This window comes from Silene latifolia, chromosome X (assembly GCF_048544455.1).
Source record: "Silene latifolia isolate original U9 population chromosome X, ASM4854445v1, whole genome shotgun sequence".
NCBI lineage: Eukaryota > Viridiplantae > Streptophyta > Magnoliopsida > Caryophyllales > Caryophyllaceae > Silene > Silene latifolia.
The window spans coordinates 337568740-337585025 of NC_133537.1; the positions used below are offsets into that span (position 1 = coordinate 337568740).

The following is a 16286-nucleotide window of genomic DNA, read 5'->3' on the forward strand; positions in this document are numbered from 1 at the left end:
TGGATAGAGTCCAGGATCCGTTGCCATCTCTACCCCTACCTAACTTAAGACCATTTGACAACACAATTTGTATTTGTATTTATGACCCGAGAGACGAAGCGGTGTCCCTTAGTCGTAAACCCCCACGGGCCAAGGGCCCCACAACACATGCAAAAATTGGACGGCGATTATTTGTGAAGCCTAAAAATTCAGCACGTGTCAAAAAAAGGCTCTATCACAACTTCCTGGTACCTATCCAAGTAAGCATGACAATGTAATGTTGTCCGTAATATACGGTATATTCCACCAATCCGATTAATTGTTATCTATTTCCGTTCTGCAACTAAGTTTCCTCATTGTCTCATCTTCACACACTATATATATCTGAATGGATGCATGCATGCATGGTGAGATAGGTGAGACCATGAGAAATAATAGTCGAGGTAAGATGCTTAATGCTGACACGGGTTTTGATCCGTTAGAGGTGTTAGGTCAGGATCTAATGATGAGATGTCTTGAGTTTTTGGATGCAAACAGCTTGGCGCTTTCGCTCCTTGTCTCTCGCTCTTGGTTTTCGCTTTCGTCTTCTGACCTTCTTTGGTCTCCTGTGGTATTTCTTCTCTTCTTTTACTTAAACATTCGTTTTTACTGAAATACACAAATTTTCATTTAAGACTTTTCCGTTTAAGTTTAGGACGAGTTAAATAATGTATGAAGAAGACAGAAACATAATGCATAAGGGAAAAAAACATATTCGTTTTATATGCTCGAGTAGGATATCTTAAGAGTTAAGACAAACAGAAGTAATAAATAGTGTATGAATAAGACAGAAACATAATGCATAAGGGAAAAAAAAAACATATTCTTGTTTTATATGCTCGAGTAGGATATCTTAAGAGTTAAGACAGACGGAAGTAATTCGTTTTAATTTTAAGAAGAGTTAAATAATGTATGAATAAGACAGAAACATAATGCATAAGGAAAAAAAAAAAACATATTCTTGTTTTATATGCTCGAGTAGGATATCTTAAGAGTTAAGACAGACGGAAGTAATCCGTTTTAAATTTAAGACGAGTTAAATAGTGTATGAATAAGACAAAAACATAATGAAAAGAAAAAAAAAATATTCTTGTTTTATATGCTCGAGTAGGATATCTTAAGAGTTAAGATAGAAGCGGATACTTCCGTATGGGAGACTAAAAGACTGAAATAACCCGGCTGAGTTTTTTTTTTTTACTTTCTCCAAGAAAAATTAACAGTAACTTTTTTCAAGAAAAATTATACGGAGTAGGAAGGAAAAAAAATCAACTCCCAGGAGAAATTCCCAGGAGACCCAGATTCAAGCCTCTCCAAGAGCAAAATCTTGTGGAGCATTATTGGTATGAATCCATGCCTAATAGACTTCAAGCTGGTTAATATTTTATGTGGTTGCGGGTTTCCTCATCACAAAAAAAAAAATCAATTTTTTTTTTATTTTGTTCTAAATTTTTTCTTGTTTTATAAAAACCTATAATTTTTTTAAAAATGGTGATAGGGCGCCACCGGGTGACACCCAAATTGGGTGTTACCCTCTCACATACATTTTTAATTGAAGGGGTCCCCACTCACCCTATGTGAGAGGGTGACGCCCAAATTGAGTGTCACCCGGTGACGCCCTTTCATTTTCCTTTATAATATACTCCGTAATGCTTTTAAGGTAAATTCATGTTGCATGCAAATTAACCATGATTGTAGAACAATACTATAGCTTTTTTCCATGAAAGTTGAGGATTACTTGAAGAGGTATATATATATATCTTCGCACTTCATCTCAGTGTGAGCAACTATGGGTCGGAAAAGCCCACATACCACGGCGTTCAAAACTCCCGGGGTTGTCCAAGTTGGCTTGCTACTCTCGTGCAGTCGTTGATAGTAAGCGGGTGAGTTATTTCACTTTTTTTCTTTTTTTTTTAGTAAACTAAGCTTTTTGTAGTAGGTGCACTCTGGTCTTTCTGTTTTTTGGAAAATGAGTTGGCGCCACCCGTGACACCCAATTTCGGCGCCACTCTTTCACATGCAATAAGTGGGGACCCCTACAATAAAGAATGCATGTAAGAGGGTGACGCCCAATCTCGGCGCCACCCGGTGACGCCTTATCATTATCCCTGTTTTTTTATGGCTATGGAGTAGTATTCTTCGGCTTTAGATGGAACAGCGCAAAAGTTTCCATATTTGTATCGTATTATAGTGTTATCATTAGTTGGATGCTTCATGATACGATTCTTCTTAATGGATCATCCGAAAACAGTCTCTTAGACTCTTAGTGTTTATGATGTAAAACATGTACATCCGCGCGTATCAGTGACGGATTTATAATTAGGAGGGGGGGGCGAGCCCGCTGAAAAATGAAAATCTCCCAAATTTTAGCTAAAATTTCCGATTTTTCTCCGAGTTTGTCTTATAGCATTACTTGTTCGCCCTCGCTGAAATTGTTTGTCCCCACTAACCTCAAATCCTGGCTCCGCCACTGATGCCTATAAATAGGCTTCTATACGTATTGCTAATTGAGTTAGTTTAAAAGCAAGCAAAATTTCTCTATACGTTTTTACTCTTCTCTCATTTTTTCCGTCTATCATTGTCATACTAATAGAATCCTACGTACTGATAGGTTCGTATAACTCGGGATGATCTATGTGACCATGCTTGGAATTTCCACTTTACTGAGGTACATATATCAGAGCTATTGAATTGAATAAGTTTTGTATTCGGCTGATCGAATTTCCGTCTATAGATGTTTTGTTATAAAATTAAGAATTTCCTGTTGTGATGATGATATCCAGGCCACTTCCAATGTACTCTTATCGGTTCTTTGGATAATGGTCGTTTATCTCGGGATGGAAAGAGTAACGGTTTTCAAAACTCAAACCAGGTACCGATTTAATCACTTTCTTGATTAAAACTATTTCATCCAGGAAATAATAATTACTTTAATTTTAAGTAACATCGTCATGTACTAATAATCACTTTCTCGTATGTAATGTCAGACTGCGCCAGCTTATTGGAGAACCATCGACCCATATTGGACCGGTGAGGGTCCTCTGTTACGTCGCTATTTTCATCAAGATGGGAGTATAAGTGCAGACCCTGGAGACAAAGTATGGGGTGGTCACGAGAGTATGTACACCGTTGTGACTAGTGTTACTGTTGATGGCGGAATCACTCGGGATAACTATGTAAGGGTAAACCGTTGGCCCAGAATGAAAGTGTCGCGAAGGCGGGATTGGGGATGGAATTTGTCGAATGTTATCGTTCGTTACTCCAGCATTCCCGATGCTGATAAGGAAAGTGGAACAGGGCCCGTGTACTAGTTTACTATAAACCGTCTCGTTGGTTGTGTGTAAGAAGTCCAACAGTTGTTTTTGGGTTATGGTTCGATTATCTGAGGGTCAGACGCTACAAGTTTAAGTTATCGGATTAGATTGTGTAAAATATATGGCATTTGAGTTGTTTTTGAGTTATGGTTCGATTATCTGAGGGTCGGACGCTACAAGTTTAAGTTATCGGATTAGATTGTGTAAAATATATGGCATTTGAGTTGTTTTTGAGGTATGGTTTGATTATCTGAGGGTCGGAGGCTACAAGTTTAGGTTATCGGATTAGATTGTATAAAATATATGGCATGTGTTTTATCTCGATAATTTTTGTATAATTTCGAGCCTTGGTGATAACAGACTATGTTTGTTCACTAATCTTGTGTTTATATCCAGTATTGGTTATTATCCTTGTGCTAGTTTACAATTTACAGAAAGTCTTACGGTCTTAAGTTAAGATGATACTCTCAACTGTTTTAAATAATGCTAAAATGAAAGAGACGAATTCATAGGTGGATCTCCCAAGTTCGGGTTCTTGCTATATGTCTCGGTCAAGCTCAAACATGGGTCTCTTGCATTCGGGGCCTAGATTAATTTATTTAAAAAATAAATAAAATATGTTCTTGTAATTATTTTAAACGTATAATGTGTTGATACAATTTACTCGTTTAACTATTTCGTGTAAGGTAAATTTGTGAATTTATTATATTATTACTACCAAGTGCTAACTAGATTTGGACAATAGTGTGGCCATCCGTGCCCACATTGGCCCGCTCTTCAAATCGGGCCTCATCTCTCCTCAGTCCGCAAAACCCGTGATCTCCATCGGTCCGGGCTCGAGTTGTGAATGGTGTAGCCCGGCTCGCAAAAACCCTAGGCCCCATCCCACACTCCCAACCTACGTGGGGTCGTGGCCCACTAATCCATGTCTAGTAGGACTGGTTCAGGGTCGGCTCGCTCCAAACTCGTCCTGCCCTAGCCCGCCACCCCAGCCCTTGATATGGGCTCGGACTCACCCCCTCCCAACTCGGACCACTCCCAAACCGGCCCACCGTCTAGGTCTATTGCTAAGTTTGTGTAACTTTGTTGAATTGTTTCATTATTAATAATTAGTTGGTTATTGCCTTTATTATGAATAGAAGAGGGAAAACACACAAGATAAAAGTGAGTTGTTAAAGTCAACGGTGGAAAAATTGGAAAAAAGTCGACATGCCACATAATTTGTCGACAACATCTAGCAATTAGGCAAATTAATGAACGAGACGACTCGTAAACGACACTATGCACAAAAAAGTTTAGCCCATTACGCCCAAACAGCGAGACGGGCTTCCCCCGTCCCTTAGAATCGACTCACCCATGTGCAAGTGCCGTTCACAATTCCCAACTCTCGCATGACTTGGGCTAAAAGACAACTCCATGAATTACAAATCAAAATCAAAATTCCAGATACTAAAATCTTAAATTCCCCAAATAATTAGGGTTCCTAATTTTCCTTTCAATTGCACTCAATCAAATTCTCAATTTTTCCGCCATTAACGCTCCAAAGCTACCAAATTCAAGCTTTTTGAAACTTCATTCAATTGAATTGCAAAAAAATTGACTTTAAGCTTACAAATTTAGTAAAAAAAGAAGAAATTGAAGATGAGCAACAATGGCGGAGCAGAATCAGCAGCAACAACAGCAGCAGCAGTAGTGGAGAAACCCCCAGTTGAGCAGCTTCATATGATGACTCCTGAGGAAATTCGTGGACAAGATATTTGGAACAATTGCGCTGTTCGTAGCGTAATGAGTGGTGTTATGGGTCCGTCAATTTTATTATTTCCTCCGTTCCATTTGATTGTTTACGTTTTTCAAAATACCCGTCACAGTATAGCTGTGGGGGAGGTAGGTGGAAATGTATTTTGGTAATGCACACCAACTGTTCGACGAAAGTCCTCTTTGGTTTTAGTCCGCTATTTATGTTACTCCTTCTGTTTATTATTTGTGAGCGGTATTTTAATCAAAAGTAAACAAATGATTAGCACCGTGTAGTTGGAGGATAGTGTTGTGATGGTTGATTTGTTTGGCGGTTTTTGTAGGAGGAGGACTTGGAGTGATGATGGGAATTTTTTTCGCAGCGTTGGACAATCCCATTATGCAAGATACAATGACAACCCGACAGCAACTCGCTTATACTGCTAAGCAGATGGGTACCAGGAGTTGGAGTAACTGCAAGACATTTGCGCTCATGGGTTTAATGTTCTCTGCGTCTGAATGTATTATCGAAAAGGTTCATTCTTCCTTCTTTGTTCGACTGTAAAATGCTTCTGTCTGCCTTAGCTTTAACTGCTCATGGGTTTAATGTTCTCTTCGTCTGAATCTATTATCGAAAAGGTTCATTCTTCCTTCTTTGTTCGACTGTAAAACGCTTCTGCCTTAACTTTAACTGCTCATGGGTTTAATGTTCTCTGCGTCTGAATGTATTATCGAAAAGGTTCATTCTTCTTCTGTCTGCCTTAACTTTATCTGCTCATGGGTTTAATGTTCTCTGCGTCTGAATCTATTATCGAAAAGGTTCATTCTTCCTTCTTTGTTCGACTGTAAAATGCTTCTGTCTGCCTTAACTTTAACTGCTCATGGGTTTAATGTTCTCTGCGTCTGAATGTATTATTGAAAAGGTTCATTCTTCCTTCTTCGTTCGACTGTAAAATGCTTCTGTCTGCCTTAACTTTAACTGCTCATGGGTTTAATGTTCTCTGCGTCTGAATGTATTATCGAAAAGGTTCATTCTTCCTTCTTCGTTCGACTGTAAAATGCTTCTGTCTGCCTTAACTTTAACTGCTCATGGGTTTAATGTTCTCTGCGTCTGAATGTATTATTGAAAAGGTTCATTCTTCCTTCTTCGTTCGACTGTAAAATGCTTCTGTCTGCCTTAACTTTAACTGCTCATGGGTTTAATGTTCTCTGCGTCTGAATGTATTATCGAAAAGGTTCATTCTTCCTTCTTCGTTCGACTGTAAAATGCTTATGTCTGCCTTAACTTTAACTGCTCATGGGTTTAATGTTCTCTGCGTCTGAATGTATTATTGAAAAGGTTCATTCTTCCTTCTTCGTTCGACTGTAAAATGCTTCTGTCTGCCTTAACTTTAACTGCTCATGGGTTTAATGTTCTCTGCGTCTGAATGTATTATCGAAAAGGTTCATTCTTCCTTCTTCGTTCGACTGTAAAATGCTTATGTCTGCCTTAACTTTAACTGCTCATGGGTTTAATGTTCTCTGCGTCTGAATGTATTATTGAAAAGGTTCATTCTTCCTTCTTCGATCGATCGTAAAATGCTTCATCGCCTTTAACTTTAATGCTCATGGGTTTAATGTTCTCTGCGTCGAATGTATTATTGAAAAGGTTCATTCTTCCTTCTTCGTTCGACTGTGTAAAATGTTCATCGCTTTAACTTTAACTGCTCATGGGTTTAATGTTCTCTGCGTCTGAATGTATTATCGAATAGGTTCATTCTTCCTTCTTTGTTCGACTATAAAATGCTTCTGTCTACCTTAACTTTAACTGCTCATGGGTTTAATGTTCTCTGCGTCTGAATGTATATCGAAAAGGTTCATTCTTCCTTCTTCGACTGTAAAATGCTTCTGTCTGCCTTAACTTTAACTGCTTATGGGTTTAATGTTCTCTGCGTCTGAATGTATTATCGAAAAGGTTCATTCTTCCTTCTTCGTTCGACTGTATAATGCTTATGTCTGCCTTAACTTTAACTGCTCACAAATTACGCACTATTCATTACTATTTCGGTTGCAGTGGCGGGCGAAACATGATTCGACCAATTCAGCAGTTGCTGGATGCGTCACTGGTGGTGCCCTCGCTGCAAAAGGTTGGCCTCTCTATTTTATTCTTCTAATTGTCTTCTTCCCTATATGGTTGTTTGATGATCACTTTTAGTTGTTACGAGGTATTCTTTAGCGTAGTTTGTAATTGGTATTTCGTGCAATGGTTTACAAAGCATGGTGGAATATCCATTAATCATTGTGCCACCCTACTAATGTGGTTTCTTTGCTCCATAGTGGTCAAATCCTTTATTAATGTGATCGATCAACAAAAGTATATTTATTGGGGGTATAGAGCCAAAGATCGCCTTGTTAAGGTTCGGTTGCTGAGTAGTGTTGGGTTAAAACAGTATATGTCCCCTGTGAGGCCGTCATTATATTCTTCTGTGTTACGTATCTGAATGTTAATAACACTTGTGTTGAATTTGAGGGCGAATATAAGCGCAATCTAAGAATATAACTCGTTTAGACATTTACTAATTTTTTAGACATTTTCTTGTTTGAATGATGATGTTCCTGAATCCCGACTCAGTATGCTTCTCGTGTGTGTTTTAGGTGGTCCGCAAGCAGCTTGTGTTGGTTGCGCTGGATTTGCTGCATTTTCGATTATACTTGAGAGATTTTTGGAGAGACACGAATGACTGGAAGCTTACCCATTGGAGTTGTTGCCATTACATTTTGTGCTTGGAAGCAGAAGCCTCCTTGCTAGCTCCAGATATTCTTGCTTTAATAATCAAACTCGAACTGCAAAACATTTTTCCCTCAGATTTCATCCATGAGACATTTTCTTGTAGAGAAATACGAGGTCGCTTTTTTTTCATAGCAGGTTTATAAGAAAAAGGAACATACATCAGATGTAGTACCTCATATTTTAATTTTTTTGAGCATTTGTGTGTTTTTTTTGAGCTTATTACCTCAAACTTTATTTGTTTTTGAGCATATATATATTTTTTCTAAACTTATTAAAGTTTATAAGTAGATTTTAATTTTTTTCTCGTCAAAACTCAAATTTAACACTAAGCTTAAATGTAATGTTTTTGAGTTTTATTATAGTTTTTTGTGATTAATGTTTAAGTGAATGAACTCAGAGACTTTATAATAAAACTCAAAAACTTTATTATAATGCTCAAAAACTACACATTTGGTGGTAGTACATCAGATGTATGATCTACTTACTGGTTTATGAGTGGGGGCCAATAAAAACAAAACGATTTTCAAAATACCAAATGAATATTTCCAGCAGAAAGGCTTATTTACATTCATTGACATGAATATTTCAGAATATATACAGCGCCTTCCGAATGTGTAATATATATACGATAGCTTAGCATTATATTTCAGAATCCATTAAAGAATCGATATATACACGTCTGTTGGCAGTCCACGAGGCTTCAAATCCAATCAGACGGAGCTGTGGCATGTCCACGGTTCTGATCTTGGGTATGTTGCAGAAACTTGTATACGCATCACTTCGTAGACAGCACCCCTGTTCAGTACTCCTAGAACCTCGTGTTTTTCTGTTGCAAGGTCCGCCATTGAGACCAAACGATAATGAGACTCATCCCTCTGTCGAAATCCATGTTGCCATTGCCCAAGCTTCCACCATTTCACTAGAACTTGCCTCTCAGCGATCTTGCAACACTCAAGGGCATCCATAACACGTTTCATCTGCCACAATTTACAGTATAACGGTTTTCATTAAGAGTCTCATATACCACTAAAACTTGGGGAGAGACGGTCTTCCAATAAATTATTGAGAGACCAGTCTTCCGTACCCTTTTATTTGTATTCCGTGACCCTTTTATTGTTGATCATGACGTAGTAATTTCGTACCTATTTTCATAATAAATATACTCATTTTATCTATAATAATGATTTGTACCTGTTTTATTACGTTTAATACCACTTTTTCTTAAAACTGTAACATATACAGTAAATATTACGCAGACCGAGGATACCGAACTTACAGGCACTTGAAGCTGGTAGATGCAGTAGTGCAATCCTACCAAATTAAGTAACACATTCCGCTTTGGCTTGAAAAGAAACAACTCGACATCTTCAAAATCAAGCTGTAATGAACGAATGTCTCCTAATGCTTTGAGATAATCTCGAGCTTCAAGAGAAGCAGAAGGCGAACATTGCTCCACAAATTCGACAACAACAGACGCTCTAGCTGCCAACTCATAGTGTCTCTTGACGTAAAACAACTTCCACCCCTAAAAAAATTAGCAGAAGGTCATTCTCCATCCGCCTCACTTATTTTTAACATGGTTTATAACTAGGCATTTACACGGAAACGACACAGAGCTAGGTATGTCGAGAAGTGGGGTTTATAACTAGGCATTTACACGGAAACGACACAGAGCTAGGTATGTCGAGAAGTGGGGATTAAGATGGGCTACAAGAAGATCACTCTAAGAAGTCGTCATTGTGTCGTCATGTTACTTAATGAAAAGATATGAAGTCACCCAATTACGATACGTATCCATATGAGCATCGTCTCCCTAAGTCACGCAACACACTTCTCGGGTGTGTACTAATCACGAGGAATTAGAACTCGATATTAGGCTCAAAATTAGCACAAATTCTTATTTCAGACCGTCATATCCGTCTGAAATGGTCAGACGGATACCATTTCCTCTCACAAAAAACCCATTTAGGGTGTGAGTGGGAAAGCACATGGGGGTGTCCCACCACCCATGTGCTTCTCACTTGTGAGAGGTCTTATTGCGGTCTGAAATAAAGCGGTCTGAAGCAAGACAGAGTGCAAAATAAGAATGAGATGTATGAGAAGATAAAAGAGATGAGGACAAATTAGTAATTACCACCATGATCATAATGATAAATAGTCATAAAAAAGTTAGTAATGGTGAATTAGATTAATGGAACGGAACGGAACGGAACAAAACTAACATTACCTAAATGGACTAACCTGACCTGAACTAACTTAAACTGAAATTAAGTCTGAAAGAAGTCAAGAATAGCGCTTTGAAATTAGTAAAGAAATAATGAAACATGAAAAGTCAAACTAAAGAAGATCAAAAGAAGAAATTAAACCTGCAAAGAAAGCAGAGAATCACAAGAACCAACATCAGGAATTTGGGAATTGTCCTTCAAATTAAGGGAAGGCCATCTTTCTCTAGTGAGACTGATCCAAATCGAATCCGACTCACATAACTCCCTCCAGTACTTGGAACAGCTCCCAAGAACACATATATCTCTCACCTATTGCATCCATTTCAACCATCAGTTTACATGATCATAATTCATAAACATATTACTTAAAAGTAAAAAGACGGTTTTTCTAACATGTGCCCTTAGGACACATGTTTCCTTGAGTTGAGACCCATGTTAGAAAAAACAAAGTATAAGTAATAAACACAAACAATTCAATTTAAAGCAAAAATAACCCATCATGTTACATGATCATAATTCATAAACATATTTATAAAAGTAAAATTTGATAGATGAACTTGTCCATTGAGCTTGAAGAGTGGTCAGTGCACAGATTCCTCGTACTACATGCTGAAATTTCACTTCACGAGTTATTAGAGGCTGCCATAATTTAAACCCGTGACCTTTGATCACAAAAGATATGATACCATGATAGATTGAACCATCTCGACCAAAACTTTGGTTGAGGCCCAACTATTATATTTATATCCTATTAAAACTGACGGTTTTTCTAACATATACCCTTAGGCAGACCGCAGATGTTAGGACAACCTAACCTTAAAGAATCATGTTAGAAAAACCGAAATAAAAGGGGTAAACCCAACAAATGATTAACAAAATGGAATTACCTGAAGAAAAGAAATGATATTGAAAGCTATGTCAAAGGGAAGAGAATTAGAGATGGTGTTCATAATAATCTTAATTGGATCAAATTGTTAATTTGTTGTTTGTTTTGTAGAGATTAGTAATTTAGTATGATGATCGAATAAAAGTGTAATTAACAAGATACTTTGCGTTTGATTTTGGAAAATGTTTTAAGTTGATCAAGTATGATCACGGGAAAATGTGGATGGTCTTAGACTCTTACACGTAACCTGCCCTTTCCAAGTACCAAAATCTATCGTCTACTGTATACTTGTATAGTACTCCCTCCAATTTCATTTAATGTTCCCTTTTTTTTTTGCTCAAGAATTAAGGAGAACATTAAAAAAAGAATATAAGGTACACTTGAGGGCAAATATTAATCAAGTGGGCCAACTTAAGCTTTGATTAATTAGTGTAAACAAATCATAATAACAAGTAAAACTTTCCCTCCAAAAAGATAATCACGTGGGCCAACATTTTTTGCATTGAAAACTGAAAAGGTATTATACATTCTTCATTCATCAAATTTTCTCCCTTTCTTCATACATTTCCAATTACATACAGTCTTCAAATTACATAGCCTTACAATAGAAATTAAAATCTGAAATTACAAACCCTTAGTTTAAAAATAAAATCTGAAATTACAAACCCATAAATTACAAATTAAAATCTGAAAAGTACAAAATGATTTAACTTCAGATTTGCATGTGGGGTATTTCTTCATTTCTTGGCAGCATTGTTAATCAGAACTGCATATGTATATCAAGAGGACACACAAGTGGAACATTAATTTCAAATTTGGCACCAAAATTTCAGTTTTGCGCCAATTTGAAATTTCAGCTCTTTTAAATAATTGTGCCAACATCATCCATTAATTTGTGCAAAGTTCAAAAATGCTCATTACAACAGCCATATATAGAAGGGTTACTATTTCAAGCTGATCATTTACAAGCAAACAAACAAAATCATCCCAAAACAATAAATACAATCACCATTTATAAGCAAACATCCAAAACCCATTTAATGCAGAAATGTGGAAAACCAGAAATTTGACTAACTTAGAGAGACAAAAGATAATTCAGATTCTACTTGAGAAGTGCAAAAATGGTAAACCAGCAAGGGGGTCAATGTTAGAGGTTGCTGTACAATTTGGAGTTACAAGAAAATCAATCAATAATTTATGGAGTAAAGCAAAACAACAAAGAGATGCAGGGGAAGTTATCAATGTCATCAGCAAGTTAAAGGGAAAGAAGTGTAAACCAAGGCTTGTGTTTGATGATGCAAAGTTCAAAAGCCTTGATCTCGAACAAAAAACCACACAAGCAAGGGTTGCTGCTGCTATGAAATGTAGCCAATCAATGGTGTCCAAATGGGTAACTGACAAAGTGATCAGGACTCATACCAATGCATTAAAACCAGGTTTGTGAGATAAAAACAAACTTTGTAGGTTAATTTTCGAGTATGTCACGGTTATACTATGATGATATATGCGGAAAGTCATGTTCAAAGATCAAAGTAATGTTATACACATTGATGAAAAATGGTTTTACATAACTAAAGATGGTCAAAGGTTCTACTTATCTCAAATCGAACAGATCCTTATAGAAGTGTTGATCAAAAACATTCATAGGTAAAATCATGTTCATGTGTCTTTGTTGGGAGACCACAATATGATGAAAATAATGATGTTATTTTTGATGGAAAGATTGGGATATGGCCATTTGTTTATTTGGAACACCAAAAGAAATTCAAAGAATAGGGTTGCGGGAACAATGGAGACCAAACCTATAGAATCAATCACTAAACAAGTGGTGAAGGATATGCTACTAGGTAAGGTCTTTGAAATCAAGAGGAAATGGCCGAGAAAATGCAAGCAAAACTATTTACATCCAACAAGATAATGCACGTCCCCATATCAACAATTGGATGCAGATTTTAGAAGCGTGACAAGCTCTAATAGGTGGAATATACAACTAGTTCAACAACCCCCAAATTCACCAGATCTGAATGTATTGGATTTGGGGTTCTTTAGGGCCATTCAGTCACTGAAGACACTCAGTAATTCTTACAAGTTAGATGAACTTGTGGGAGAAGTAACAACTGCATTCAATAATCTTGAAGTAATAAAACTAAATTATGTGTTCATTACTATGCAGGGTTGTATGTTAGAGGTGTTACAACTCAGAGGACACAATAAGTACAAGATACCACATATGCACAAGTCCAAGTTAGCAAAAGAAGGAAGACTACCTCAGTATTTACAGGCAGACATCAATGTGGTAAAGGATTGCATTAGGTATGTTCAAAATGTAGGGGATGAAAGTCAGATTACTCAAATTACTGAACTGATAGATTCAGTAATGTTAGGAATAGAAATCAACCTCCCTAGATCTTCCAGAAGAATCTTAAAAGCAGGAAAATATTTGGAGATTTCCTCAATGAACCACCGTTTATGTTCAGGAGTCTCACGCTTGGCCTCAACCCTCTTTCTTCTCTCCTCTGCCGCTAATATTCTTCTGTTAGCCTCACGATCAAGTTCCTCCATCCTTGCATCAAACTCCATGAAATTAGGACACGTTTCAGGCACAAAAGTGTCAAGATCTCCCAAAGAATCAGGAACAATTACAGAATATGGAAGATCAGGCGATTCAGCGACGCTGCAGAATGAGTCTTTCATCATTGACTCATCCTCAACCCTAGCTTCAACCTCCTCAACCTCCAGATCTTCAAAATCAGTATTAACAATCTCCACATCTTCAAAATCAGTATTAACAATCTCCACATCTTCAAAATCAGTACCAATTTCTGGTTCATCAACACTCAACATGTTAAATAAACAAGGCGCATCTTCGAAAACAAGATCTGAACATTTGAGTGCATCTTCATAGTCGTACAACGCAAAACAAGCCATATACGGAGAGATATAAGTGATTAAGAGATCAGAAGTAAGTGTGGTTGAAGACTAAAGATGGGGCGAGTCTCAGAATGTTTGAAGAGATGAAGATGAAGACGGCGGAAGAGAGAAGTTGAATGAGGGATTGATTTAGGGAGAAATTTAGGGTTTCATAGGAAATTGAAGATCTGGGAGATACATGAAGGAATATGAAAATGAGAGTGTATGAAGAGATGAAGATGAAGACGGCTGAAGAGATAAGGTGAGTGAGGGATTGATTTAGGGAGAGATGTAGGGTTGCCTAGAATCTTCTGGAGAGATAAAAGGGCGGGAGGGATTATAGGTTAATTAGGGTTAGTGATGGGCTGGGTTGATTAGCATACACAGATTAGGGTTGGGATGGGATAATTGGGCTGAGTTAAGTAAAGTAAGTGTGGGCCAAGTTGATGGCAATTTCAGTAAATACCAAAAACTAACCAGGACAGTGTTGTAATTTTACAGCCCAAAAACATACCAAATGGGGAAAGAGGGAACAATAGAAAAGTAGATTAAAAGGGAAAGGGGAACATTAAATAAGATTGGAGGGAGTACCTTTTAAAGGTGACCCTAGATAGAGTTGACAAGTTTGACTCAATTTAAGTGATCCGATTCGAATCCGAACAAATTTAATTTAACGAAATTTGAGAATATTGTAACCCGGAACCAATTCGATGACGATCCGTACCTCGATACAGCCCGATGATCAGTGACTCGAACCGATATTGGCAAGATAAATTGATGACACGACAATTATTAAATTTAATAATATTGATCAAAATGAAAGCAATTACACTTGTTTAAATTGATAAGTTTGACTTAATAATGAAATAACTAAATAAAATAATGGTTAAAAACTAAATATAAAGGTAAAATATTGAAGTAATGTGATAAACAAAAACGGCCTGATAACGACCCAACACAAACCCGACCCAATCTGATCCGTTACATCATTTGATTCGAATAACTCGACTCGGCTCTAGAGGGATGACCAGAGCCTGATATGACCCGACCCAACTTGACTTGATCCGAGTGACCCGATTGCCACCTCTATGCTTACACGCAATTTACAGGTTGCGAATTCTTGTTTAAAGTGAAAGTATTTGTTTTACGGTTTAAATGAGTTAAGTAATACCGACGGAGTAAGATTTAGGAAATAACGAAAGTTATGTCCTAGTTATTTAAATAGTGCAATTCGGTACTTGACTTATTTCAATTGTGAAATAAATACTCTCGTCTTAATGGAGACCACAAAATTGCAACTAGAATCGTAAATGGTATACGAATGGATCGAATAAGACTGAAACCGTGATGGTTATTGTATTGGAGAACAATCGATAAATGGGTTTACATTCGACACTAGACCAACAAATTTCCGGTCCAAGATCATTTCAGTCCGGTCTGATAAGACTGGAATACTCCGTATTTTATTATACTGATTGTTAGAACACATTAGATTGATGATGCCAAGTCCCCTTGTTATTTGATTATTTGCTCTTAGTTGAAACAATTAGTGAATGAAGCAATCAAATGGACTTTCAACAATGATTCAAGATGATCAAGCCAATCAAGGAAGTCAAGACAATGATACTTTCCAAAGCCATAGTCGATATATGTAAGAGTAAGTGTAACATTCTCATTTTAGTCAAGTAATAGCAAAACCATGCAACGGTACGCTGTACCGTGGTTTCTGGTACTATCATACGGAGGAGTTTTCGTCCAAATGTTTTTAAGTGTCAAAACTTTGCAAACTTTAAATCTTAAACATTTGAATTTTCAGAAACTTGAAAACAATCTGAAATTTTGGAGTTACAAGCCCACTTGACTAAGCCTCTAGATTTGTGCAAACACCTTTTACCAAAATGGCAAAGAAGACTTGTCAAACTTCTAAAGTAAGAAAGGCTTTTTGCCATTTCGGTAAATTGTCACATGTTGAGTGTAGAAGCTTAAGTTTCTGATTTCTTAAGCCCCAAACCTACAAGTCTAACACTTACCATCACTCAAAGCTATCATTTTAATATTGGATTTAATCTTTCAAAGTGTACTTACCTAAGACTTAAATCCACTATAAATAGAGTGTCTTAGTCACATTTATTTCTTAAGACTTCCAAAGCATTTATTGTAAAAACCTTGCAAATCATTTGTGCATTAAAAGCTTTATTCTTCAAGCATTTGCAAAACGTTTTTACGGTTTTAAGTCTTCAAAATTGTTTTCGAAAAAAGTCAGTAAAACCTCCAAGTATCGGTCATTTGATCTTTGTGACATGATGAGTTTGTTCCATGATTCTCGTGTTAGATCTTCATTGTAATCTCCATGTTCATTTAAGTGAACTCTTGAGATTCAAGATTCTGTAACACCTTGAGATAGAACCCATAAACTCTTGAAGCGGAGTAGC

General features: G+C 37.0%; 3 protein-coding genes across 3 annotated transcripts; 2 read left to right on the plus strand and 1 right to left on the minus strand.

Moving 5' to 3' along the window:
- The first annotated feature begins 278 nt into the window (after window positions 1-278).
- LOC141619166 (uncharacterized) lies at window positions 279-3707 on the plus strand. Its single transcript, XM_074436190.1, has 5 exons — window positions 279-589; window positions 1794-1898; window positions 2627-2683; window positions 2799-2887; window positions 3003-3707. The coding sequence occupies exons 1-5, from the start codon at window positions 368-370 to the stop codon at window positions 3091-3093; spliced, it is 564 nt and encodes a 187-aa protein (XP_074292291.1). The 5' UTR covers window positions 279-367; the 3' UTR covers window positions 3094-3707.
- Window positions 3708-4719: 1012 nt separating this feature from the next.
- Window positions 4720-8189, plus strand: LOC141619168 (mitochondrial import inner membrane translocase subunit TIM22-4). The gene is made up of 4 exons (XM_074436192.1): window positions 4720-5130; window positions 5408-5598; window positions 7117-7189; window positions 7698-8189. The coding sequence occupies exons 1-4, from the start codon at window positions 4971-4973 to the stop codon at window positions 7781-7783; spliced, it is 510 nt and encodes a 169-aa protein (XP_074292293.1). The 5' UTR covers window positions 4720-4970; the 3' UTR covers window positions 7784-8189.
- Window positions 8190-8339: 150 nt separating this feature from the next.
- On the minus strand, window positions 8340-11217 carry LOC141619167 (uncharacterized). Its single transcript, XM_074436191.1, has 4 exons — window positions 10946-11217; window positions 10200-10367; window positions 9110-9358; window positions 8340-8810 (listed from the first exon to the last, which is right to left on the minus strand). The coding sequence occupies exons 1-4, from the start codon at window positions 11006-11008 to the stop codon at window positions 8544-8546; spliced, it is 747 nt and encodes a 248-aa protein (XP_074292292.1). The 5' UTR covers window positions 11009-11217; the 3' UTR covers window positions 8340-8543.
- Between the last annotated feature and the right edge of the window lie 5069 nt (window positions 11218-16286).